This window comes from Oculina patagonica, chromosome 4, assembly GCF_052425735.1.
Source record: "Oculina patagonica isolate OP01 chromosome 4, crgOcupat, whole genome shotgun sequence".
NCBI classification, from domain to species: domain Eukaryota; kingdom Metazoa; phylum Cnidaria; class Anthozoa; order Scleractinia; family Oculinidae; genus Oculina; species Oculina patagonica.
Genome location: NC_135761.1, coordinates 54,950,607 through 54,975,666, shown reverse-complemented (window position 1 = coordinate 54,975,666; position 25,060 = coordinate 54,950,607). Strand labels below are relative to the sequence as shown.

Genomic DNA, 25,060 nt, shown 5'->3' with positions numbered 1-25,060 from the left:
GTTTTCGTGTTAAGTTCTTGATTTCTTGATTTAAATCGAGACTAAACACTTTTCTTTTTAACAGCGTCTTTATTTAATTAGGTACAGAACTTAAATTGTGAAAAGCATCGAGACTCCGTCAGGTTGTAGAACGCGTTTTTAAGCACCTTTAGGTAAAACCTTCACTGAAAGACAAATAAACTGAAGAAAGCACTTTCTGAGATTGTGGTGTTGATTGAAAAGAAAAGAGATACAGTCAAACTTCTCAAATCGGCTTTATTTGAGGCTACCGTTATTCTAACTGTCACTTAGAGTAAACGAGGTAGCCAATACAAACACTGGGATATATTTCATGCAAGACTGCTGAAAAATGCAAATCGTGAAGTTAATTGCAGAACACACCATACAGTAATGTCCCTTCACAACAATATGCGCGCAGCTTGGTTTGTGTTTCTACTTGCTGGTTTCTTCCAAGGTAAGTGATATTTGCCTTCCTTTAGCACTTTGTGCACCCATACTGATAAAGCTCTGCGTCACAGCATTTTTTACGCACGAGAAAGCTCGACATCACACCGTTATAACGACTCGTGACGTTGAAACAAAAATAAGAACTGCAGTAGATATCTCGCGTTTGTTCAACATTAATGACCTCAATGTTTGATTTCTTAATTGTTATGTTATTTAATAACAACCGATATATGAGCGTAATTAGCAGTCATTTTGATAAATATGGTAGTGTTTTCATCTATTATGCAAGAACAATTTTAACGTTCTATTTTCCGGTTTGGTTCAGTATGATTGGCCTAAAATCATAAGAAGCATTCGACTCCTTGACGATCTTATAATTCATCATATCAACTCTCCATTAGTTTAATATGTTGTTAAAGTAAAGCTTCACAAATGTTGTTTTCGTGATAAGTTTTTGATTTCATTACGTCAAGTGCTCCAGAATTGAAAGAATTTGTTTAACGAATTGGAAACCACTTTGACGACATCTGACGGCTGGCAAAGAGAATTGCATTTGTGCTCGCTCTTCAGTACGGGCATAACGTATCTTACTAACAATATGATAAATATTATATAGCGTAGAAATTAAAAACTGGTCTTTACTCGCTTCAATTTGGAAGACATTATCGTTAATAACACCGACTGTTGCCAAGACTACAGCAACCACAGTATTTTTCATAAGGCACATAAGGTCACAAGAAGAAATTCACAACAATGCAATTCTTTGATATCCATCAGAAATATTTTCTCGACCCATTAGTTTACAATATTTCAGTGAAGCATGTTCCATGTATTTCTCGACAGATCGTTTCCCAGACTTAATCTTTCAGCAACCTTTTACTAAATATTTCATTTTCAAAGGCTAATGAAAGGAAATAACAAGACAGAACAATCCCATGGATGTTGCTAGCTAACAACTAGAAGCATGCATACTATGGCAAGGCTAAATAGCGACTCTGGTTTTATAAAGTCGAAGTAGAAAAATTTTTAGTAGTCTAAATTAAACGAAATTCTTCAGTCGAAGACAGCGCAACATTTCAAAATTTGCTTACTATTTAGAAAGAAGAGCAAGCAAATAGGTTCAAAACTGATGGACAGTTAACTAACTGGTCAAGCCTTATGACTCGTTGAAATTTTCTAAATTGCTGGCAATGCATTATTGTAAACAACCAAACTTTATCTCAGACAATTTTTGATATAGTGCTATTCAAATAACTGTTACTTAACTTGATAAAACAAGTTCACAAAGAAGTTTCTCTACTGTCACCAAAATACAAAAGAAAAGCCGACTATTAATCCACGCTAGCAGCTGTAATCGTTGTGGGCATAAATATAGCGATAGCGTGTTATAAAAAGAACGCGGAATAAAGAAACTTATCATCAAGGTCGATCAACTGCCGAGCTGAATCATCGACTTATTGTTTTTGTCATTGAGTCTTATTTCAATTTGGCATTTTTACTCATTGTTATGTCTTGGCTGCTTTTGAAAGACAAGTTGTTGTCATTTTCTAGTTTGCCCCTCAGCTGGTGAAAACACTTGACAAATTTACTTAACGAATGTACTAATGACCCACTAATGTCTTGACTTAATGCGTTTACCCAGAGGGGGAAAATTGGCCGGATGTACTAATGTAAACAACCAAAATTTATATATTTAAGACAAACGTCAATACAGAACTTATCAAATGATTACTGTTTATTGATTGCATTAAAATATTTCACCAATGATGTTTACTGCAACCAAAAAACAAAATAAAAACGGTATATATCAAAATTAATAGAATCTATTGAGCCGATTTTTTAAATAGGGTCCAAGTTTGTCCTAAATTGTTGAAGAACTGGGGGTTTACACTGGACTGCGTAAACGACAACCAGGCGAAGGCAAAATTTTATTATTGTGAATAAGCCACAGTTCACGTAGACCCGGTAAAGATGATGTGTAAAAAAAGACACTTTAGACCACGTCTATCATAAACGGTGTCTTAACGTCGTTTTAATTAACAATTAGACTACGAGCCCGAGTTTTCTATGAGCAAATAGTCAACAAGGCGCAGCCGAGTTGACTATTGCTCATAGAAAACGAGGGCGAGTAGTGTAATTGTTTTAGTAGAAACTCTTAAAGGACTGCAGTCCAAAAACCTACAATTTTACGTACTTATAAGCCAAAAATGAAGAAAAATTAATCTTTTAATGAGCAACGAGCGCGCGATCGTTTTCTATCAGCGAATAGAAAACAGTTGGAGAACCAATCAGATTCGTGGATTTTGAATAGAACACGGCTGAGTTTCTACTAATAATCTGTAATCGACACACTACAGCCTCTTGCGAACTTAGTAACCCACTGAAATTTCAATTCGTATCTGAAATACCAGAAATGAAAAAACAACTAGCAAGTCATTCAATTTTTTGGTCACTGTATGAAAAAAGGTTACTGGAGAGAAAACGTTGCTAGTCAGCTCTACGGCACCTCACGACAATCCATGAGTTCATACAAGTGCCTTTTTACTGCGCGAGCAGAAGGTGCATCGCAGAGAATCTCGAAAATAAACTTACGGAAAAGTCTGTGCTCAAATAAGTCCTAAACCGGCTTCGTTTGAATGAGTCTTCATCAGATATTCTCAAACTCATAAGTAATTCATCAAGTTCAAACAAAGAAAATTAAAACCGTGAAGAAGGTTTTGATACCCGGTCTTAATTAGCATAGATATTAACGATTTTATTTCTCCGTTTACTCCGTAGTTTTTATTTCGATTGAGAAGATACATCAGACACTCGAGACAGTGTTTCATCAGCTATCCAAACACCTCGAATTTCGTCAAAAATACTCCGCGCGCGTCGTATTTTCAACTCTCTTCTTACTGTTTTGATATACCGATGAAACACATAAAAGTCCATCTCTTCTTATCGAAATTTAACGGTACTCGACTATCAGAGGGCAAGGAATCCATTCAAAGGAAACTCCGCATTCGGTTAATATTCATATTTTAGCTAGATATTCAAGTGCTCAGTCAAACGCACTTCAAGATCTTGCGTTCAGGTAGTGAACTAAAACAAATAAGTTGAAGTATAAATCAAATTGCCAAAAATAGATTGGGGCAAAGGTTTTTCTCTTTGAAAGCGAACGTGCGTCATCCGTTCTCAAACAATAAACTCATAAATAACTATTTTTAAACATTTTAAGTAAAAACTTTCACTGAAAGACAAATAAACTAATAAAAGATCTTTCCAAGATTGTGGTATTGATTGAAAAGAGATGCTAGCTAAAGTTTACAAAACTCGACAAATCGGCTTTATTTGGGACAAGCGTTATTCTTAACTGTCACTTATAGAGTTAACGAGGTAGCCAGTGCTTAGAGGGATATGTATTTCATGCGAGACTAATAATTGCAAATCGCGAAGCTAATTTGCTCGCTTTCAAGGGTGACACACCCATAGCCTAGAATATATGTCAGTGGATTAAACCATGCAGTAATGTTCCTTCACAGCAATATGCGCGTAGCTTGTTTCGTGTTTCAACTCGCTGGTTTTTTTCCAAGGTAAGTAATATTGCCTTCCTTTAGCACTTTTTCACCCATATATACTCATGGAATTGCGTCACGGCATTTTGCACGCATCAGAAAGCTTCCATAAACACTGCTAACAGCTCATGGAGTTGAAAAATAAGAACTGTAGTTTAACGCGTTTGTTCAACATGCACGAGATTAATGTTTGGTTTCTTAATTGTCATGTTATTTAATAACAGCCGATATATGAACGTAAGCAGTCATTTTGATAGACTTGGTAGTGTTTTCATCTACTTATGCAAAAACAGTTCTATCGCTCTATTTTTCCGCTTTTGGTTAGTATGACTGATCTTAAAGCATAAGAATCATTCGATTCCATGACGGTTTTATATAAATTGGCCATATCATGTCTTCATTCGTTTAATTTGTTGTTAGAGTAAAGCTTTACAGATGTTGTTTTCGTGATACGGTCTTGATTTCATTACGACAATGGTTCCAGAATTGAAAGAATTAGTTTAACGAATTGGAAACCACTTTGACGAAATCTTATGGCTGCCAGTAAATGCATTTATGCTCCCTCTTTATCACTAACACTCCATTTCTTACTAACGATATAATTAACCTTAAAAAGCTAAATATTTCCTTTCCAGAGGCCAAAGAAAGAAAATAATTAAGTTAACAGAGTATGGGTGGATTGCAAATAACTAGCTACTAACTTGAAGCATGCACATGCACACTGTGGCAGAACCAAAGGTTTAAACAAATGGCTACTCTTGCTGTATAACGTCGAAGTCGAAACAACTTCAATTGTCTGGATTAGTTGAAACTGTTCATAAACAACACATCATTCTAAAACTCGCTAACTGTTTAGGAAAATGAGCAACAAAATAGGTTAAATATTGATGGGCAGTTAGGTTATTGGTCAAGCCTTATATCTCTTTGAAATGTTTAAAATTGTTGGTAATGCATTAATGTCAAAAGCCAAACTTTATTTTAATATAGTGCTTTTCAAATAACTGAAAATACAAATGAAGGACTAACTATTAATCCACGCTAGCAGCTGTAATCTTACTGAGCTTACGATCACGATAGCGTGCTTATAAAAAGAATGCGGAATGTAAAAATCAATCATCTAGGTCGATAGACCGCCAAGATGAATCATTGACTTGATGATGTTTTGCGTCATTGACTTGTTATTTATTTCCAGTATATTTTTCAGTACTAATTGTAATGTCTTAATTCCTTGGAACACACGTTTAAACAGTAACTGCAGGTTCTCCCGTTTGTTCAACATAAGTAACGTTAATGTTTGATTTCGTTATTGTTATGTCATTTAACAATCGATGTATGAACGTAAGCATCGTTTTGATATACTTGAAAGTGTTTTCATCTAGTTATAGGCAAAAACAATTTTAACGTTCTATTTTCCGCTTTGGCTAAGTTTGACTGGTCTCAGAAGCATAACATTCGCTTTATTAACTCTTCATAAATTAAAGCTGTACAGATGTTATTTTCGTGATAAATTCTTAATTTCATTACGTCAAGTGCTCCAGAATAGAAAGAATTTGTTCAAAGACTTGGAAACCACTTTGACGACATCTTACCGCTGGCAGTGAAAAATGCATTTCTGCTCCCTCTTCATCACGGACAAGCCGTTTCTTTCTAACGATATATTTAATCTTATATAGCATAGTAACTAAAAACCAGTCTTTACTCGGTTTAAGTTGGAAGAAGCCATCCTTATTAGCACCGATTGTTGCTAAGACTTCGGCAACCACATAATTTTCACAAGGTTCAACGCCACATGGAGGAATTCATAACAATGCAATTCTTTGGTATCTATCATAATTATTTTCTTGACCCATTAGTAACTATTTAAGTAAGCATGTTCTATGCATTTCTTGCAATCTTTCGCTTAATATTTTATTTTCAAAGCCCAACGAAATGCAATAACAGGACAGACTAATGGTGGATTGCAAATAACTAGCTAATAACTTGAAGCGTGCATACTGTGGCAGGACCAACAGTTTAAACGAATGGGAACTCTTGTTGTATAACGTCTAAGTCAAAACAACTTCAGTAGTCTAAATTAAATGAAACTCGTACATTCCAAATTTTGCAAACTGTTTAGAAACAAAAGAAAGAAAATAGGATAAAAACTGATGGACAGTTGAGTAATTGGTCAAGCCTCACAACTCGTTGAAATGTTTTTAATTGCTGGCAATGCATTAATGCAAACAACCAAACTTTATTAGAGACTAATTTTGATATAGAAGTTTCACCACTGTCACCAAAATACAAAGGAAAAGCCGACTGTTTATCCACACTAGCAGCCGTAATCGTTGTGGGCATAAATATAGTGATAGTGTGTTTATAAAAAAAATGCGGAATAAAAAAAATAATCCTTATCATCTTGGGTTGATCAACCACTGAGATAAATCATTGACTTGTTATTTTAATTCAGCATTTTTACTTATTTCTTTGTCTTGGCTGCTTTTGAAAGACAAGTTGTTGTCATTTTCTAGTTTTGCCCCTCAGCTGGCGAGAACAAGTTTTGTTTTTAACGAGCGTACTAATGAGAGCAACCGAACTTATTTTATTATATACGTACTGATATTTACTCACTGAAAAGCCGCAAAGTAAATTTTCGTTCGCAAACCGATGTAAACCAATCAAATGGCGCGTATCGCTTTTTTCACTTGTGAGGAAAATTATACGTCCAGTTAGAAGGGTCTCTGTAAAGAGAGGACCAAATGGCGGCGGATGGCGGATGGCGGATGGCGGATGAAAAAGGCGGATGAAAAAAGGCGGATGAGAAAAGGCGGATAAATTATTTTTTATCAATTTTTTTTATTAAATCAATAACTAATAAATAAATTAATAAATAAAATAAGTAAATATTAGCATATTCAGTCTAGGAGATAGTAATTTTAAATGCACGGCTAGTACGACGACACTTGTATTGGACACTTTATTTGGCCGATATTTCGACTACAGTATGGCCCCAAGTTCTCGGCCGGGTCCAGTTCTCGGCCACTTTGTGTTTAACGCGTTTTTTCACGCTCCAGTTGAATTAAAAAAAAAGTTATTTCCTGCAAATGATAGATTGATTCATGTGCTTTAAGTATCTTGAGTTTGATCGTTCAACTCGATATAGAAAGCTCACACGTCGAGTTTACGCGGAGGTAGGTGAATTTGTTTTCCCGAAAAAATTGTTTGTTTACGGCTCCTTAAAATTCACGGATGTAATTAAATTCGTATTTCATCCGAAAGCCCCCAGCAAACGAGCTAATTATTGGCATGTGAAACGTAGAATAATTCAGCTTTCTGCTTGAGTTAACTTTTCGTTGAACCGTTGTAGTTTTTGGTCTTAATTTACTTCGAAATTTTTTCTTGCGACGTTTGCGTATTTGCCAGTTCTCGGCCACCCTGCTCGCTATCACAGCTTATCGCTTGGTTTTTAATATAATTTCATCTGCTGCTGCCAGAATGAAAGAAAGAAATGTTTTTTTTTAAAAAAGTTCAATCTTATCTCTAAGTTTTGAGCTGACTCTTGTTTTGTCTATTATTTCTACAACACCTAACTCTTTCAAGACCTTTTCACTGCAAAATAAACCATCTAAATGCATTGGTCACACAATGCGGTTTTGCCAGAACCTGCACATAGGCAACTAGGCGCGTTGAAAACCTTCTTTTCTAAAGTAAAACAAAGCCTCATAAAAATAATTTGGGATCGATATAACATAAATAAGTTTACAGAGTGATTTTATGACTGTGAAAATTAATTGAGCATTTTTTTACAGATAATTACGCACAAGCTTTTTAGTGGCCGAGAACTGGGCCAAGGTGGCCGAGAACTGGGCCCACAAATGGAGCTTTTATTTTTATTATTGCTCTGGCAAATTAATTTTTGACCGGTCGATAGCTTTACAGCAAAAAGCTGAATGATGAAGCTAGCTCTGGGAGAAATTTCAAGTTTCTTTGGTTGTTCTGAGGAAAGAAATACGTCTGAAGTGGCCGAGAACTGGGCCCCATACTGTAGTCAGCTAGTCTTCTACACTCCAGCTCTGGCCCTGTAGAAGACTAGTTGACTAATCGAAATATCGGCCAAATAAATTGTCCAATACAAGTGTCGTCGTACTAGCCGTGCATTTAAAATTACTATCTCCTAGACTGAATATTCTAATATTTACTTCTTTTATTTATTAATTTATTTATTAGTTATTGATTTAATAAAAAAAAATTGATAAAAAATAATTTATCCGCCTTTTCCCATCCGCCTTTTCTCATCCGCCTTTTGTCATCCGCCATCCGCCATCCGCCATCCGCCGCCATCCGGTCCGCTCTTTACAGAGACCCCAGTTAGAAGCCGCGTATCATGTTTTTGACGTGTGAGACGTTTCAAGTTGAAGTTTTCATTCAAGGTTGATTGGCGGCGTTTCTCACAAAGGCCATTTCTTGCGTAGCGCTAAAAAGGTTTTTTTTACTATTATAATTCCAACGTTTACGTTAAAACTTTTTCGGTATTCCTAAGAAAAAACAAAAGTGAAAAGCCCACGTTTCTTCCGCAAAAGAATACGTCGAAAGTCAGGAAAACGCACAAGTTAAAAGCAAAGCGGACGTGAAACTGTTATCTTGCAGGTTATCCACTTCAGTTGACTCGAACAATCAAAACAAAAAGAACCGAAAAAAGAAGACCGTGGAAGCAAATACAAAGCTGCTGGACGCGCCGTTGACTGATGAAGACTGTGAACTGCTTTACGCTGTTTACGAAAATAACTTCGAAAATATCTTCGACTGAATTGTTCATTAAATGGGGCGTTCAATGACTTCAATGACAATCTCAGTACGTATATAATATACATAAACGTTTATTATCGAAATTTTACGGTAATCAAAGTAAAGTTACAAACAGAAAGCCATTCAAAGGAAACTCCAAATTCGGGTAATATTCATGTTTTAGCGAGATATTCAAGTTATCAATCAAACGCACTTCAAGATCTTGCTTTCAGGTAATGAACTAAAACAAATTAGTTGCCGTATAAATCAAATTGCCGTCACTGAGATGAATAGATCAGGGCAAAGGTTATTTTCTTGGAAAGCGAAATTGAGACGTCGTCCGCTCTCAAACAATGAACTCATGAATAACAATTTTTAAACATTTCAAATAAAAACTTTCACTGAAAGACAAATAAACCAATGAAAGATCTTTCTAAGTTTGTGGTATTGATTAAAAAGAGATACTAGCTAAGTCGACAAATCCGCTTTATTTGGGACTACCGTTATTCTTAACTGCCACTTAGAGTAAACGAGGTAGCCAATGCAAACCGCCACTGGGATGTATTTCATGCGAGACTGATAAATGCAAATCGCGAAGCACCAAAAAAAAAAAACACCCCCAAAAAACAACATATGAAGAAGTAATGTCCCTCCACAACAATATTGGCACAGCTTGGTTTGTGCTTCTACTCGCTAGTTTCTTCCAAGGTAAGCGATATTTTCCTTCTTTAAGCATTTTTGTTTTTCAACCATGGTCATATATATGGCATTGTGTCACAGCATTTTTCACGAAATAGAAAGTTCGAGATAAACACTGCTAACAATTTGTGATGTTAAAACAAAAATACGAACTGCGGTATGTCGCGTTTGACATCAATGTTTGATTTCTTAATTGTTACATAATTTGTTAAAAACCGATTTATATATGAGCTTAGGCAGTGACTTTGAGACTTGGTAGTGCTTTCATCTATTTATGCAAGAGCAGCTATTCTAACGTTCTATTTACCGCTTTGGTTATGATTGGTCTTATAAGAATAAGAGACATTTCATGTTATGGCGGTTATAACTCACCATATCAACTCTACATTCGTTTAGTATGTTGCTAGAGTAATGCTTAACAGAAATCGCTTTAACGAAATCTCACGAATGGCAGTGAACATGTATTTGTGCAACTGATCTCCTAATGATTGGCGTGCCGCTTGTTGCTAACAATGTAATTAATCTTATATGGCGTAGAAAATAAAAACCGCTCATTACCCGCTTCAAGTTGGAATAGGTTGTTGATTCCTGATTAACACTGACTGTTGCTATAAAGACTACCGGCTACCACAGTATTTTTCTTAAGGCACATAACGTCACAAAGAAGCGATTCACAACAACGCAGTTCTTTGATAAACATCATAAGTATTATGTCGACCGATAAGTAATTAGTAATCCTGTAAGCATGTTTAACACATTGCAACCTTGCACTGAATATTTCATTACTTTCCAAAGGTCTACCAAAAGAAAGGGTATGGGTGGATTATATATTGCGCAGTGAAAATGGATTAATTAAAAAATAAAGAAGAAAACAATAACCAGCTAATTACTTGAACCATGCATATTGTGGCAAGACTAACGGTTCACACGAATGGCAGCTCTTGTTATATAAGTCGAAACAACTTCAATAGGCCGAATTAAATGGACCTGTTCATAGACAACGCAACATTCTAAAATCTGCTCAGTATTTAAAAAAAGATCAAGAAAACAGACTCAAAATTGATTGTCAGTTTATTAGTCAAGCCTAATATAACTCGTTGAAATGTTCACAAATGCTCGCAATGCACTGATGTAAACAACCAAACTTTATTTGAGGCAAATTTCAATTTGTTTCTTGAATGAATCGAATAATATACGTTCGCAAAGGAGTTTCCCTACTGTCACCAAAATACAAAGGAAAAATTGATTATTTATCCACGCTAACCACCGTAACTGTTGTAAGAATACGTATGGCCATAGCGTGTTTATATTAAGAATGCGGTGTCGCAGTGATCTTGGTTCCCCCAATTTGGCCCCCCGTCCGTCCCTGGATCTTGGCTCCCCCGGGGTGCCGTCCCTCGTCGCGCTGGGGCGTGGCCCTCCACTCACCATTTTGCTTTTCACACTTCGTTCTTGCACATTTGCGTCTTTGCGTTTGGGGCCCGTTTGTCGGTTTGTTCGTCCGCGCGCGCCACGCGCTCCCTTCTCACCCGTGCTTTCGTCTTTTCGGCGGTTATTTTCAATCGATTGTGGATTCCAATTTGCTCGGTGGGTCACTCGGTGCGACTGTCGGCTCGTTGATCATCACAGGCGTGATGCCTTCGGTCTGTCAGCGACAAAGATTTTGTTTTTTCTCATTTCCGTGCTTCCCTTTTATTTGTTCGTTTAACATTAGTAGTACAAAAGGTAGTGAAACAAAGAATACGAGTCTGATGGATTAAATTAGTTATCTAATTAGTTATCTGGGTTGATCAACTGGAGAGGCGAATCATTGGCTTGTTATTGTTTTTTTTTTGTCATTTACTCGACATTGACAGCATTTAGAATTATTTTTATGACTTGACTGCTTTTCAAAGACAATGTTTTAGTCACTTTTCTCGATTGCCCCTCAGCTGACGAGAGCACTTGACGAATGTAAGCAGCCAGAATTTATATATTTAACTCGAACTTCCAAATAGTTGCTGTTTATCAATCGGATTAAAATGTTCAAAAATGATTTTATTGCAATCAAAATACGAATTAAAAACGAAATACATGGACACAGAATTTATGAGGCCGATTGTTTAAACAATGTCTAAGTTACCCTGAGTTGTGCGTGGAAACATTTGGGGTCAGTTTACATGGGACTGCATAAACTACAACCAGATGGAGGGCAAGTCACGGTACGCGTAGTCCTTGTAAAGGGGATGTGTAAAATTATCGCTTTAGACCACGACAATCTTAAACGCTCTCTGGGCGTTGTTAATAACAAACTAAAACACTACAGCAACCCATTCAAATTTAAAGTCGTACCCCGAAATACCAGAAATGAAAAACAACTAGCATAGCAGTCAAGTTTTCGGTCAATGTATAACTGGAGAGAAACCTTTGCTCCACAGCTCTACAGTGCAGCAGTTTATGTGTGTGTCCAAGTTCAAGCAGCAGCAGCAGCAGTTTAAGTTTATCTCCAAGTTCAAGCAGCAGCAGTTTCAGTTTGTCTTCCAGCACAAGCAGTAGCAGTTTATGTTTGTGTCCAAGTTCAAGCAGTAGCAGTTTCAGTGTGTCTCCAACTTCAAGCAGTAGCAGTTTCAGTCCGTCTACAAGTTTAAGCAGTAGCAGTTTCAGTCACTCCTCAAGTTCAAGCAGTAGCAGTTACAGTTGGTCTCCAAGCTCAAGCAGTAGCAGTTCCAGTGTGTCTCCAACTTCAAGCAGTAGCAGTTTCAGTCCGTCTACAAGTTTAAGCAGTAGCAGTTTCAGTCACTCCTCAAGTTCAAGCAGTAGCAGTTACAGTTGGTCTCCAAGCTCAAGCAGTAGCAGTTCCAGTGTGTCTCCAACTTCAAGCAGTAGCAGTTTCAGTCCGTCTACAAGTTTAAGCAGTAGCAGTTTCAGTCACTCCTCAAGTTCAAGCAGTAGCAGTTACAGTTGGTCTCCAAGCTCAAGCAGTAGCAGTTCCAGTGTGTCTCCAACTTCAAGCAGTAGCAGTTTCAGTCATTCCTCAAGATCAAGCAGTAGCAGTTACAGTTGGTCTTCAAGCTCAAGCAGCAGCAGTTTCAGTGTGTCTGCAAGTTCACCCAGTAGCAGTTTATGTGTGTGTCCAAGTTCAAGCAGTAGCAGTTTCAGTTTGTCACCAAGTTCAAGCAGCAGCAGTTTCAGTTTGTCTTCAAGCTCAAGCAGCAGTAGTTTCAGTGTGTTCCAAAGTTCAAGCAGAAGCAGTTTATGTCTGTGTCCAAGTTCAAGCAGTAGCAGTTACAGTGTGCCTACAAGTTCAAGCAGCAGCAGTTATAGTGTGTCCCCAACTTCGAGCAGCAGCAGTTTTAGTGTGTCTCCAAGCTCAATCAGCAGCAGCTTATGTGTGTGTCCAAGTTCAAGCAGTAGCAGTTTCAGTGTGTCTCCAAGTTCAAGCAGTAGTAGTTACAGTGTGTCGTCAAGTTCAAGCAGCGGCAGTTTCAGTGTGTCCCCAACTTCGAGCAGCAGCAGTTTATGTGTCTGTCCGAGCTCAAGCAGTAGCAGTTTCAGTCTGCCTTTAAGCTCAAGCAGTAGCAGTTTCAGTTTACCTTCAAGTTCAAGCAGCAGCAGTTTTAGTGTGTCTCCAACTTCAAGCAGCAGCAGTTTATGTGTGTGTCCAAGTTCAAGCAGTAGCAGTTTCAGTCTGCCTTCAAGTTCAAGCAGCAGCAGTTTATGTGTGTGTCCAAGCTCAAGCAGTAGCAGTTTCAGTGTGTCCCCAACTTCGAGCAGCAGCAGTTTCAGTGTTTCTCCAACTTCAAGCAGCAACAATTTATGTGTGTGTCCAAGTTCAAGCAGTAGCAGTTTCAGTCTGCCTTCAAGTTCAAGCAGCCGCAGTTTCAGTTTTTCTTCAAGCTCAAGCAGTAGCAGTTTATGTGTGTGTCCAAGTTCAAGCAGCAGCAGTTTCAGTTTGCCTTCAAGCTCAAGCAGCAGCAGTTACAGTTTGCCTTCAAGTTCAAGCAGCAGCAGTTACAGTTTGCTTTCAAGCTCAAGCAGCAGCAGTTACAGTTTACCTTCAAGCTCAAGCAGTAGCGGTTTATGTGTGTGTCCAAGTACAAGCAGCAGCAGTTTCAGTTTGCCTTCAAGTTCAAGCAGCAGCAGTTTCAGTTTACCTTCAAGCTCAAGCAGCAGCAGTTACAGTTTACCTTCAAGCTCAAGCAGCAGCAGTTATAATTTGCCTTCAAGCTCAAGCAGCAGCAGTTACAGTTTACCTTCAAGCTCAAGCAGCAGCAGTTACAGTTTGCCTTCAAGCTCAAGCAGCAGCAGTTATAATTTGCCTTCAAGCTCAAGCAGTAGCAGTTTATGTGTGTGTCCAAGTACAAGCAGCAGCAGTTACAGTTTACCTTCAAGCTCAAGCATTAGCAGTTACAGTGTTCCTTCAAGCTCAAGCAGCGGCAGTTTCAGTTCACCTTCAAGCTCAAGCAGCAGCAGTTCCAGTTTGCCTTCAAGCTCAAGCAGCAGCAGTTATAGTTTGCCTTCAAGCTCAAGCATTAGCAGTTACAGTTTGCCTTCAAGCTCAAGCATTAGCAGTTACAGTGTTCCTTCAAGCTCAAGCAGCGGCAGTTTCATTTCACCTTCAAGCTCAGGCAGCAGCAGTTACAGTTTGTCTTCAAGCTCAAACAGCAGCAGTTATAGTTTGCCTTCAAGCTCAAGCATTAGCAGTTACAGTTTGCCTTCGAGCTCAAGCAGCAGCAGTTTCAGTGTACCTTCAAGCTCAAGCAGCAGCAGTTTCAGTTTGTCTCCAAGCTCAAGCAGCAGCAGTTTCAGTCTTCCTTCAAGCTCAATTAGTAGCAGTTTCAGTTTGACTTCAAGCTCAAGCAGCAGCAGTTTCGGTTTGTCTCCAAGCTCAAGCAGCAGCAGTTTCAGTGTATCTTCAAGCTCAAGCAGCAGCAGCTTCAGTGTGTCTTCAAGCTCAAGCAGCAACAGTTTCAGTGTTCCTTCAAGCTCAAGCAGCAGCAGTTACAGTTTGCCTTCAAGCTCAAGCAGCAGCAGTTTCAGTTTGTCTCCAAGCTCAAGCAGCAGCAGTTTCAGTCTACCTTCAAGCTCAAGCAGCAGCAGTTTCAGTCTATCTTCAAGCTTAAGCAGCAGCAGTTACAGTGTGTCTTCAAGCTCAAGCAGCAGCAGTTTCAGTGTGTCTTCAAGTTCAAGCAGCAGCAGTTTTAGTCTACCTTCAAGCTCAAGCAGCAGCAGCAGTAACAGTTTGCCTTCAAGCTCAAGCAGCAGCAGTTTCAGTCTGACTTCAAGCTCAAGCAGCAGCAGCAGTTTCAGTGTTCCTTCAAGCTCAAGCAGCAGCAGTTACAGTTTACCTTCAAGCTCAAGCAGCAGCAGTTTCAGTGTTCCTTCAAGCTCAAGCAGCAGCAGTTTCAGCGTGTTTTCATCCAGCAGTGTGTCTCCATCTCCCGGTATGTTGTTCTCCGTTGTTTATGAATCATGCAACTTAGTACAAAGATAAAGTGATCAATTTTAATTGTTCGTGTTTATATTAAATTCTTTGGGCATGTCCATATCGTCTTCGCAGTCCAGCTCACTTTTAATTTTGTTTCGCATCTTACGTCAAATTTTTTATACTTTATTGACCACATCTACAGATAATAATTTGTGATTCAGTAAAAATTCCGGCAAATATTTGTTTCTCTTCTTGCAATTACGTAATTTAGTTAAAATGTCTTTGTAATACAGCTCCCCCAGTTTGCTGTGGAATTTCCTGTTTACATCTAACAAGATGAACTCCTATGCTTTTCAGAACTTTATCGGATTTTATAAAATAACTCAGATACTACGCGCGCTCTGATTGGTCAAATTGTTCAAAAAACCTATGTACTATTGTACCGGTAAACTCCCGCTTCCGTGCCGACATGGTCGCACTGCGCTCGATTACGCATAAGCCATAAGGACGAAGAATTAACGTTAGTTTAATATCTTCTTTTGGTCTATCTGATTGTTAAAACGGAGAATATGGTTCTCAATGTGAAAATTTACTGAGGGTGGATCACAAAAACAAATTTTCCCACTCGCCACATATGGAGCGAAGTAACTAGAGAAAAAAAACGAAAACGCGGAGAAAAACATATGAGAAGAAACATTATAAACAGGTCGGCTTTTATCGGACTGGAAAATATTAAAAACATGGATATCGTTCCAATCAACATTTACTCGGAAATGTTATTTGAAAGGAATTAAAACTGCATCAAATTGGTCGCAATGAAAGCTTACTTGAATTATTTTGATGGCAGAAACTTACGCTGAGTCCTCGCGCTTGAATTATAATTTTAGTTTTATATGCTTTCAGTGCTTTCTGCCAAGTCTGTTATTCGGCGAAAACGAAAGAATACGGAATAAATAAAATCATAACAAATTTCTAAAGCAGAGTTTGTGAAACTAACCTTTATTCTCAATACCTTCGTCAGTCTGCGAAGTTTGTAATCTTGCAAAGTTTTCGTGCAGTCTCTCACACTTTCGCGATGAATGACTCCGGCCACAATTTGCTAGTTTTCCACGTCAAAGAACAAAGAATCGTTGAATACATTTCGTACTATGTCAGTTTGCATTTTTCCTTTCCTTTCTTAAGACTTTTATAGCTTTAAGACAACTTTTGAACGTTTTTGCTCGTCGATCCGTGGGTTTTGTGTGCGGAGCTGAACCTGTGTTTTATTCTTTCAGCCGCTGTGATTGGTTTACCGCGTCATCCGATGAACTTGTTGAGAATAAGACATTTGATCACGAAAAATAAAATAGATTCCTATGTCTTTGACGAAAGTTTTCTATAGTAATTTCATAAAAGCAATAAACCGCACTTTCTAGGGCTTTACTGGCGTAATAAAACCACTTTGGATGTTGGGAGAACACTCGAAAAGCTTGTAAATCACTCTGCGGCTCGAGATTTACAAGCTTTTCTCGTGTTCTCCCAACATCCCGCGTGGTTTTATTACGCCAGTAAAGCCCTAGAAAGCGCGGTCTATTGCTTAAAGAATAAGTATGAGATAGCTTTTTGTAATGTTTGTTTTACCTTAGCTATAAATAATTCGATTTATTGCGTACTTTGTACTTTGACGATGGGCGTGACTTGAAATTTTTAAAACGACGATAATGATTCCTTTTCTTTTAATAATAAGTTTGTTTTGTAACATGTTGCCTGAAACGTTGCTAAAATAACCGTGGAATATTTTTGTTTAGCCAACCTGACACCTAAAGCCAAAATTATTGTGCAAAGCTAAAATTTAAAAGATGATTTAAATGATTCTTTGTGCTTATGGCAGAATCAAAGGCGCACGTGAGAGAAGCGACGTTTTTTTTAAATGAAAATGATTGTCTACGGAATACGGTTCAAGATTTTGGCAGATAACTTCATAAGAAAAATTGTAGTAAACCGTTTTGAACAAGATTCTTTACTCCCGTTTTATAAGCCGTTATTTTCAGTTAAAGTGGTCCTTTATTTGTTGCACAATACTAAAATCATTTTCCTGTTGTTTTGAAACTCAAATAGTGTTACCTGAAAGCGCTTTTTGCACAAGCCAAGATTTCGTATCCCAGGAGGCGCTGAAACTTTCGAGATTTCGATGTAGCTGTGATAAGATGCTTTGGTTGGCATGTTTGGTCTTGAAGCCGCAAACGCATTATCAACTGTTCATACGATTGATATGTTTATTATATAAAGCTTTCAAGTTCTCAGTAAAGTTTGTTGCTCGTGTCAACTCTGCCCGATAGCATGACGTCAGGTGGACCAAAATAAAGAGGATATTTTTCCGCGAATTGGAAAAACGTGTTGATGTTAGAAGTTTGCACAGATAGCTAAAAAACGCGGCGCAGTAATGTCACTCGACATAAAACGAGCGGTTGGCGTTGTTTTCCTACTCCTTGTTTTCTTCCAGGATAAGTAATGTAAGTAAGTCTTTCTCTAAAATATTTTACGCTCGTACTCAAACAGCGTTCTGTTTCACTCAAGAGAGATCGTTTCCCGTTTTTGTATTATTCATTATCATTGCATCAATTATAACTTTAAGTTTAAGTTCTTGTCGTGTTGTAAACTACTCGTTACTTACTTGAAGGCTGTAAATCGGTTTTCACCGGCTTCAGGCTGAAGAGAAGGCACACTAACTTAGACTGGGTGCTGCCAAGAGCACCACAATGACGGTATTCTGTATGGTAGATAACTACATAAAATGTGTACAAGTGAACTTAATCCTGCACGTTCTAAAAAATAGACGCGTCTGTTTTTCGTAACAGAATGTCAGTACAAGTGACTGTGCTGTTCTCATGCAGTTGACCAAAACGCGACGCCTGAATAAATACGGTTGCTAAAATACTCGCCCTCAAGATACTCCGCAGTGGTCTCTTAAAGCTACGTTCCAAATCACATAGTTCGTCTTGATGCATAATCTTCTTCTCTTCTTTTTATTTTTATAACCAGGTGCATTATTTAAAACATATCCCTGAGTTCATCCAGAATATTCTTAACTCAGTTTTTTTCATCGCCTGCATTCCCTGTCACATACATTTTTAATAATCAAACTGCAGACCCAAATAAAGCTGGGTCGCTAACTTGCTCGTGTATAACCTTCAATCAGTTTCCCTTTTTACTTATACTTAATTGTTAGAAAACTGTTTATGTTTTTTGCCTAGTCGTTAAATTAAAAGGATTGCTTTCAGATGTACGTGCTAGTTGATTAAAAAATAGTTATTTCTGGTGAACTTGAATGTCTGAGAGCTGATCATGAATGACACTCTCGAAACACTCTTAAATCTTTCGAAGAAAACGACCTTTCAACTACTGTGTTCCTGGTTTCTCAGAATTTCATAGCCAATTAGCATGGAATCTTGTTACCAGCTATTTTGAAATTTATGTTAAATGTAATAAATAAATATACCTCAGCTCTGTATACCCCAAGTAGACTCTGTTATTTTACTAAAAAAAAAGGGCTTAGTGCGCCCGAAAGCCAAGACTAATACAACAGCAGATGATTCATCTGAACAGATTATGCATCACTGAAGAGGACCACTCATGCAACACTGATTTAATAATGAACAAAAAAATAGAAATTAAACAACAAGCCAAAGTAATGTCCTTCTACAGCATTATGCGGGCAGTTTATTTTGTGTTTCTACTTCCTGTTTTCATCCAGGGTAAGTAACATTTGTCTTCCTTTATAAATTTTTTCGCCTTCGTACTCAAACGGCAAACATGATCAAGGTATTTTTTCCAAGGACTTTGACCGTTGCACTCGAAACATGCAAGCAGTCGTGCTTGAATTCATGGATGGAAAAATGAAAGTTGTAGTTGATCCTAATCGTCGTGTTTGACTTTTTTTTACTTGTTTTCGTGTTACTTAGCAACATTCCACCAGTAATAGCTCCAGCAGTAACGTTTAATTTAATTTGTTGTTGCAATATTCAGTAACAATAAGCGACACAAGGAACTTAACTAGTAACTCTTAGTTAGGTGCATATGAGAAAGGATGTGGGATTGATAGATTAGATATTTTGCCAGCTACGTTTTCGATTTAAAGAGAAAGCTTTCACCAGCGCCCCATAATTTACTATATAAACTCTTACCCGGTTTGATATAGTAGTTATACTGAAAAGCTGTCGAATTTTTCTTAGTCATTTTTGGTTTAGTGTGAATCCTACATAAAACATTCTTTTTTAAAAGCCCGCTTCGGAAAGCAACATTTTTATTTCCATGGCCGGGAATACTGTGTATTCAAACTGAGGCGAGATCAAGTCGGCATGTTCGGCAAAATCTCCTTCTTTCCAAGCCAAGCCAGAAAGTTTTATGGCACCATCAATCGTCAGGCTTTTGTGGAATTGTCTTTCATCAAAAATCAGCTGAGCTGCTCAGATGCACTGTCAGCAGGTTAGAAAATTGTGTATATTTTCAGTACTATTTGGACTGATAATTGCTTTCGGTTGTTAATGCAAAAAATGCAAAAGTATTTCAAGTTGCAAGTTTTCAAGTTCATTTATTTTGCCACTACAAAGAAATTACAAAATCAGTGGCAGAGTAGAACAGAGCTAAGACATTAAATTAAATAACCTATATGTTTAAAGCATAATTAGGCTTTAATGAAGTGGAAATCGAAAAAAGTGAACAAAAAGTTATAGGTACAATAAGTTTACATTGGAAACACACAATATGGCAGAAGGTAATTAAATATGGCAATGATTTACTCCATCAAGTCACAGTGATCTTTTTCTAAAGAACGGGACTGACAGGAAACGTGGCACGAATTAATGGCCCTTTATCATGACGGTTGGGTTACTCCGTCAATTCAAGCCTTCTAACTCGTTTAATTACATGTTTTGAAACTGTTGCCAAGGTAACCATGAAAACACATCAAAACATGGCTACGGAAATGTGAGAGTGAAATAAAGATAGTCTATAAGGTTAAAAAGAGAGCAGGAAAAAAGGTACGCAAAAATTCTCAAAAATCAGTCGCGCTTTAACTATTATTCCCCCAGACAAACATGGGCAGAGTTCTTATTTTTGGAACTTGGTGCAGCAGAATACTGACGTCAAAGATTTAACAAAAACCGCATGTTGATAAATTAAGGGTTATTACATCAGGTTGTGAAGTGGAAAGGTCACTGAATCTATTCAATATCCACACTGTAGGCCAATATCGTCAATTAAAGATTCTATCTTAAGTAAAAAAACAATTACGGTTAGTTATAAAGCGGGTTGGTCTACCATTATTCTAGCAAACTCTTCTATTTGTTTAGTTTTTATCTTTACGATTTCAATGAAGTGTATGTCTTCATACCAGGATCACGGAGTAAATACTGGTATTTAGAGCTTTAGAGCATCAGCAACTGAAGTCGTATAGAAAAGATAAGGATATGAGTTTTCAATAAACAACTCAATATTTCAACGATTTCCAACTAGTTTTCGGTGAAAAGGGAAACTGATAGAAGCTTAACAACAACTAAGCCGATTTTTGTCAACCTGCTGTTGAAAATTAATGTGACATCATTTGGACAATCGGAACCTTTGTCCGCCTGGATGAAACCTGAAGTTTTTTTTTTAGTGCACCTCGTTATGAGTCTCAATGACTTTCGCCTCAAGTAAGATGAGAAAAAGACGGATTTGGCGAAAGTACATGTTGCAGCGACATGTTGTTGCGACAAAGTTACTACATAAACACACACAAGAAGATGTAGCAGGGGCATGTTGCAGCCGCAAGCCCCCTGAAATGTATTAGCACACACGAGGGCTCGTGTCGCTGCAACACGTGCATGCTACATTTTCTTGTGTATGAACATGTTGTGATTTTGTCCCTGAAATATGTCGCTGCGACATGTCCCTTCGTGTTTCAGGATTAAAAGGCACATTATCTGATTAAGTGCTCCCCCAAAGAAGCCAAGGGGCATAAAACAGTAGACGCATAATTTTGTCTAAAGGCATCACGCCCCACTGAATATCCAGGACCATCCATGCCCAACTGATTTAATAATGTCCCAAAGAAATCGAAATTAAACAACACGTTAAAGTGATGTCCCTCTACAACAGTATGTGGACAGTTTATTTCGTGTTTCTACTTCTTGGTTTCGTCCAGGGTAAGTCATATTTGCCTTTCTTTAGCACCTTTTGAGATTCATACTTTAACGGCAAACGTTTTGAAGGCTTCTTAGCTCAAAAGGACCTTAACCGTTATACTCGACACATGCACGCAGTCGCGCTCGAACTCATTCACTCATGAATGTAAAAAATGAAAACTACAGTTGTGCGTGTTTGACTTGTTTTCGTGTGTTGTGTTATTTAACAAACATTTCACATGTGATATCTTCAGCAATAATGTTTCTTTCTTGTTATATCATTCAGTGGCTGCAGCGACACAGAACTTTTGCAACTATTCCAGTATTGTATTAATTTTTTTTGCAGAAACTTCGAGATATAAGTGACGTAGCTTTCACAGATGTTTCCTAACTTCATCTCATCATCATTTACCTTACCAACTCTTCTTATATTTTGCTTTATTAATTATATAAAGCTTTTATATTACGTATTTTGTTTACGCGAAAGCTGTTTTAATTACATTACTTCAAGTGTTTTTGTTCAAGTGAAAAATAAATAGTGTAACCATGAGCGTACCGGGAAATAGTCTCTTCCTCCAATCGATATTGTGGATATCATTTCAATTCTATTGTACAAATATCCGTAAAAGAAACCCTATATTTGTATAACAAGGAAATGTTTGAAGAGAAGTCGTGCATGTCGACATGTTCAGAAAAGTGTCTTTTTTTAGGATTTCGTGGAAATGTTTTGGGCTCTGGGCATGAGCAAGCTTGGTGTAGGTTGTGGAGTGAGGTTTTTCGTTATCGCAGACCACTCGGAAAATCTACTTCTTTCCAAGCAAAGCCAGTCAATTCAGGTGTAAGATCCAACGAATATGAAGCTTTTTTATTGTATTTTACGCTTTTATCAAGAATGTTAGTTGCTCCGACACATTGTCAGCACATCAGATAGCTAGTGTATATATTGTGTCAGAACGAAACCTGCAAAGAATGTTTGGTGGCTTTGGCGGCTGCATACAGTTAAAGTCTCAAAGTAATAACAACTCAAATTGTCTGGTTTAGACGTGAATCTTAATAAACAACTCAATATTTCTTAAAGGTTTCGCATGATCCTTTTTAATCTTGAATTGATAATCGTTTTTGGTTGTGGTTGAAGCGTTCTATTACTGTAATACCACAGTTAGTAGTGACTATGGTAATACGTATAATCAGTCAAGAAGAACTCGTATGCGTCTCAGTATAAAGAACAGCGCAAGATGGATAGAATTAATATATTTAAAGAGGAAGCCACATGGATCAGATTATGCGTGAAGACGATCTATTTGCTGTTGGTTGTTTTTATTTTAAACTTAATAGCTTAATCAACAGCAGAAACATGTGTCACTGGTATAAAGAGGGCCATTCATAAGGCAAAACTGATGTACTAATACGCATTGTCAGCACAACAGAAAGGTGTGTAAAAGAAAAAGCTGCAAAGAATGGCGGCCGCAGTTAACAATGATTACCAGTGATCTTTGTTAACCTTAGACTGATAATTGTTTTCAATTAGACGAAAAACAGAGAAAAAAAAGAGTAGAAACGTACACAAAAATCTTAGAAAGCATATCGCAGTGGACTGTGCGGTCAGACATCCCTAGTTTTGGAAGTAATTCGGGTGCGGCAAGATCCAGACTTCTGACAGCAGCCGCAGGGTGATTAATCAAGAGTTATTGTATCACGTCCTGTGAGGTGGAAAGGGTGCAATATCGCTAATGAAAAATATACCAGTAATTATGATGTGTTATGCCTATAATTCTGCCTCTTTTCTGTCAAACTCTGTTACCCATGCTGTGTTCATTTACTTGAATATCTTTTGGGATCTCAATTCTTCATTCCAGAGTCACGGAGTAAATACAGCGACTGAAGTAGTAACAATATGACTGAATGTTCTGCAAATATTGAAACATAACGAAACATTAAAAATTACCGTCTTGTTGGCCAACATAACTCCAGTTCTAGACTCTTATTTTGCTATGTTTTGGAAAATTACAAGAGCAAAACGTATAATGAGGTTAGGCAAGTATGATTGGAAAGAAGTTAGATTTATTATTGATTTAAATAATGTGAAACCTCGGTTATAAAAACATTTCTATGCTAATAGTTTATGCGATTGATCGTTGTGTATCACCGTCAACGGTTACAGACAGAGTCGGCTAACCTTTCAGTTTAATCACTACTGTAATGCAAACGAAGCAAAAGCACACATTACCCAAGTAACCCAATGGCCCATAAATCATGGCTACTTGTACTTAACCCTGACATATACTTCACTTATACTCTTCCTTCATTTATCATCAGTTCTAAATTCATAGACAGACCTGTCAGCGTTTGTCCTCCTTATTTTATTGAAATGGAAATCAAGGGGGCCCTTTTGGCAAAGCCCGGCCTTCAGCCCATAAATCGTGTATGTTTGCATTGTACTTAACCCTGACCCATACTTCACTAATAATCCATTTCCCATTATCATCAGTTCTAAATTCATAGATAGACCTGTCTTCCTTTGTCCTCCTTATTTTGTTGAAATGGAAATCAAAGCGTCTCTTTTGGCAAAGCCCAGCCTCCATGAATTATCAGCTCAAGTTGACTCTGACAGATTTGTCGAAACGTAATAACATTAGCCGCCTCCATGTTGGTTTATTAAAGGCAATGTATTTACTTGAATCAAATTACAGTGATTTTTTTTTTTAAAAAAAAGAGAAAGGGACTGACTGGAAATGTGGCATGAATTAATTGATTTTTTCATGATGGTTGGTGTATTTGGTCAAGCTTTCTAACTCATTTAATTACATGTTTGAAACTGTCACCAAGGTAACCATGCAAACAAACCAAAACAAAGGTTAAGGAAATGCAAGAGTGGGATAAAGTTATAAGGTTAAAAAACGAGCAGGGGAAAACTTACAAATTAGAAATCAGTCCAGCTTTAAATAGGTGGTCAGGTATTCTTATTTTTTGGAACTTAGTGCAGGCAGAATGTAGACGTCAAAGATTTAACATAAACTACATGCTGAAAAATTAAGGGTTTTTATATCATGCTGTGAAGTGGAAAGGCCACTGAATCTATTCAATACCTAGGCCAATATCATCTATGGAAGAGATTGCTATCTAAACTAAAAAAAAAAAACAATTACTGTTTTAATGATAAAGCGGTCGGTTGCTACCGTGTTTCTAGCAAACTCTTCTCTTTGTTTAGTTATTATCGTTAATAGTTCAATAAAGTACATCTCTCAATTCTAGGATCACAGAGTGAATAAAAGTATTTTATAGCTTAAAAGCATCAGGAACTAAAGTCGTAGTACGGATATGAGTCTTAACAAACAACTCGATAATTCAACGATTTTGCATTGATAATTGTTTTCGGTGAAAAGGGAAACTTATTGAAGCTTAACAACAAATTAGCCGATTTTGGTCAACCTGCTGGTGAAAATTTTAAATGTGTCATCGTCTGGAAAATGGGACTCTTTAATCTGCCTGGATGAAACCTGGCAAGTTGTTTCTAAGGTGCACCTGCGTCTCAGTGACGCTCGTCTCAATTAAGACGAGAAAGGACATGTTGCAATGACATGTTGTTGCTTTGCCGAAATCATTGCATAAACAAACAGGAGAAAGCGTAGAAGGGCCATTTTGCAGCGCACACCCTCCGGGAATGTATTGCCACACACGAGGGCACGTGTCGCTGCAACACGTCGCGCCCATGCTACATTTTCTTGTGTATGAACATGTTTTGATTTTGTCCCTGCTAAATGTCGCTGCGACATGTCCCTTCGTGTTTCAGGAAAAAAAGTAAATTATCTGATTAAGTGCTCATCCAACGAAGCCAAGATGCATAAAACAGTAGACGCATAATTTTGTCTAAAGGCATCACGCCCCACTGAATATGACCATCCATGCACAACTGATATAATAATGTCCTAAAGAAATCGAAATTAAACAATACGTCAAAGTGAATGATGTCCCTCAACAACAGTATGTGGACAGTTTATTTTGTGTTTCTACTTCTTGGTTTTGTCCAGGGTAAGTCATATTTG

At 37.6% G+C, this 25,060-nt stretch overlaps 1 protein-coding gene across 1 annotated transcript in view; it reads left to right on the top strand.

Moving 5' to 3' along the window:
• The first annotated feature begins 381 nt into the window (after window positions 1-381).
• The window catches only part of LOC144650725 (uncharacterized), a 137,693-nt gene continuing 113,014 nt past the window's right edge, over window positions 382-25,060 (top strand). Inside the window, 2 exon segments of the mRNA XM_078510467.1 lie at window positions 382-454; window positions 11,885-14,890. Of these exon segments, the coding sequence (XP_078366593.1) occupies window positions 391-454; window positions 11,885-14,890 (3,070 nt within the window). The 5' untranslated portion in view covers window positions 382-390.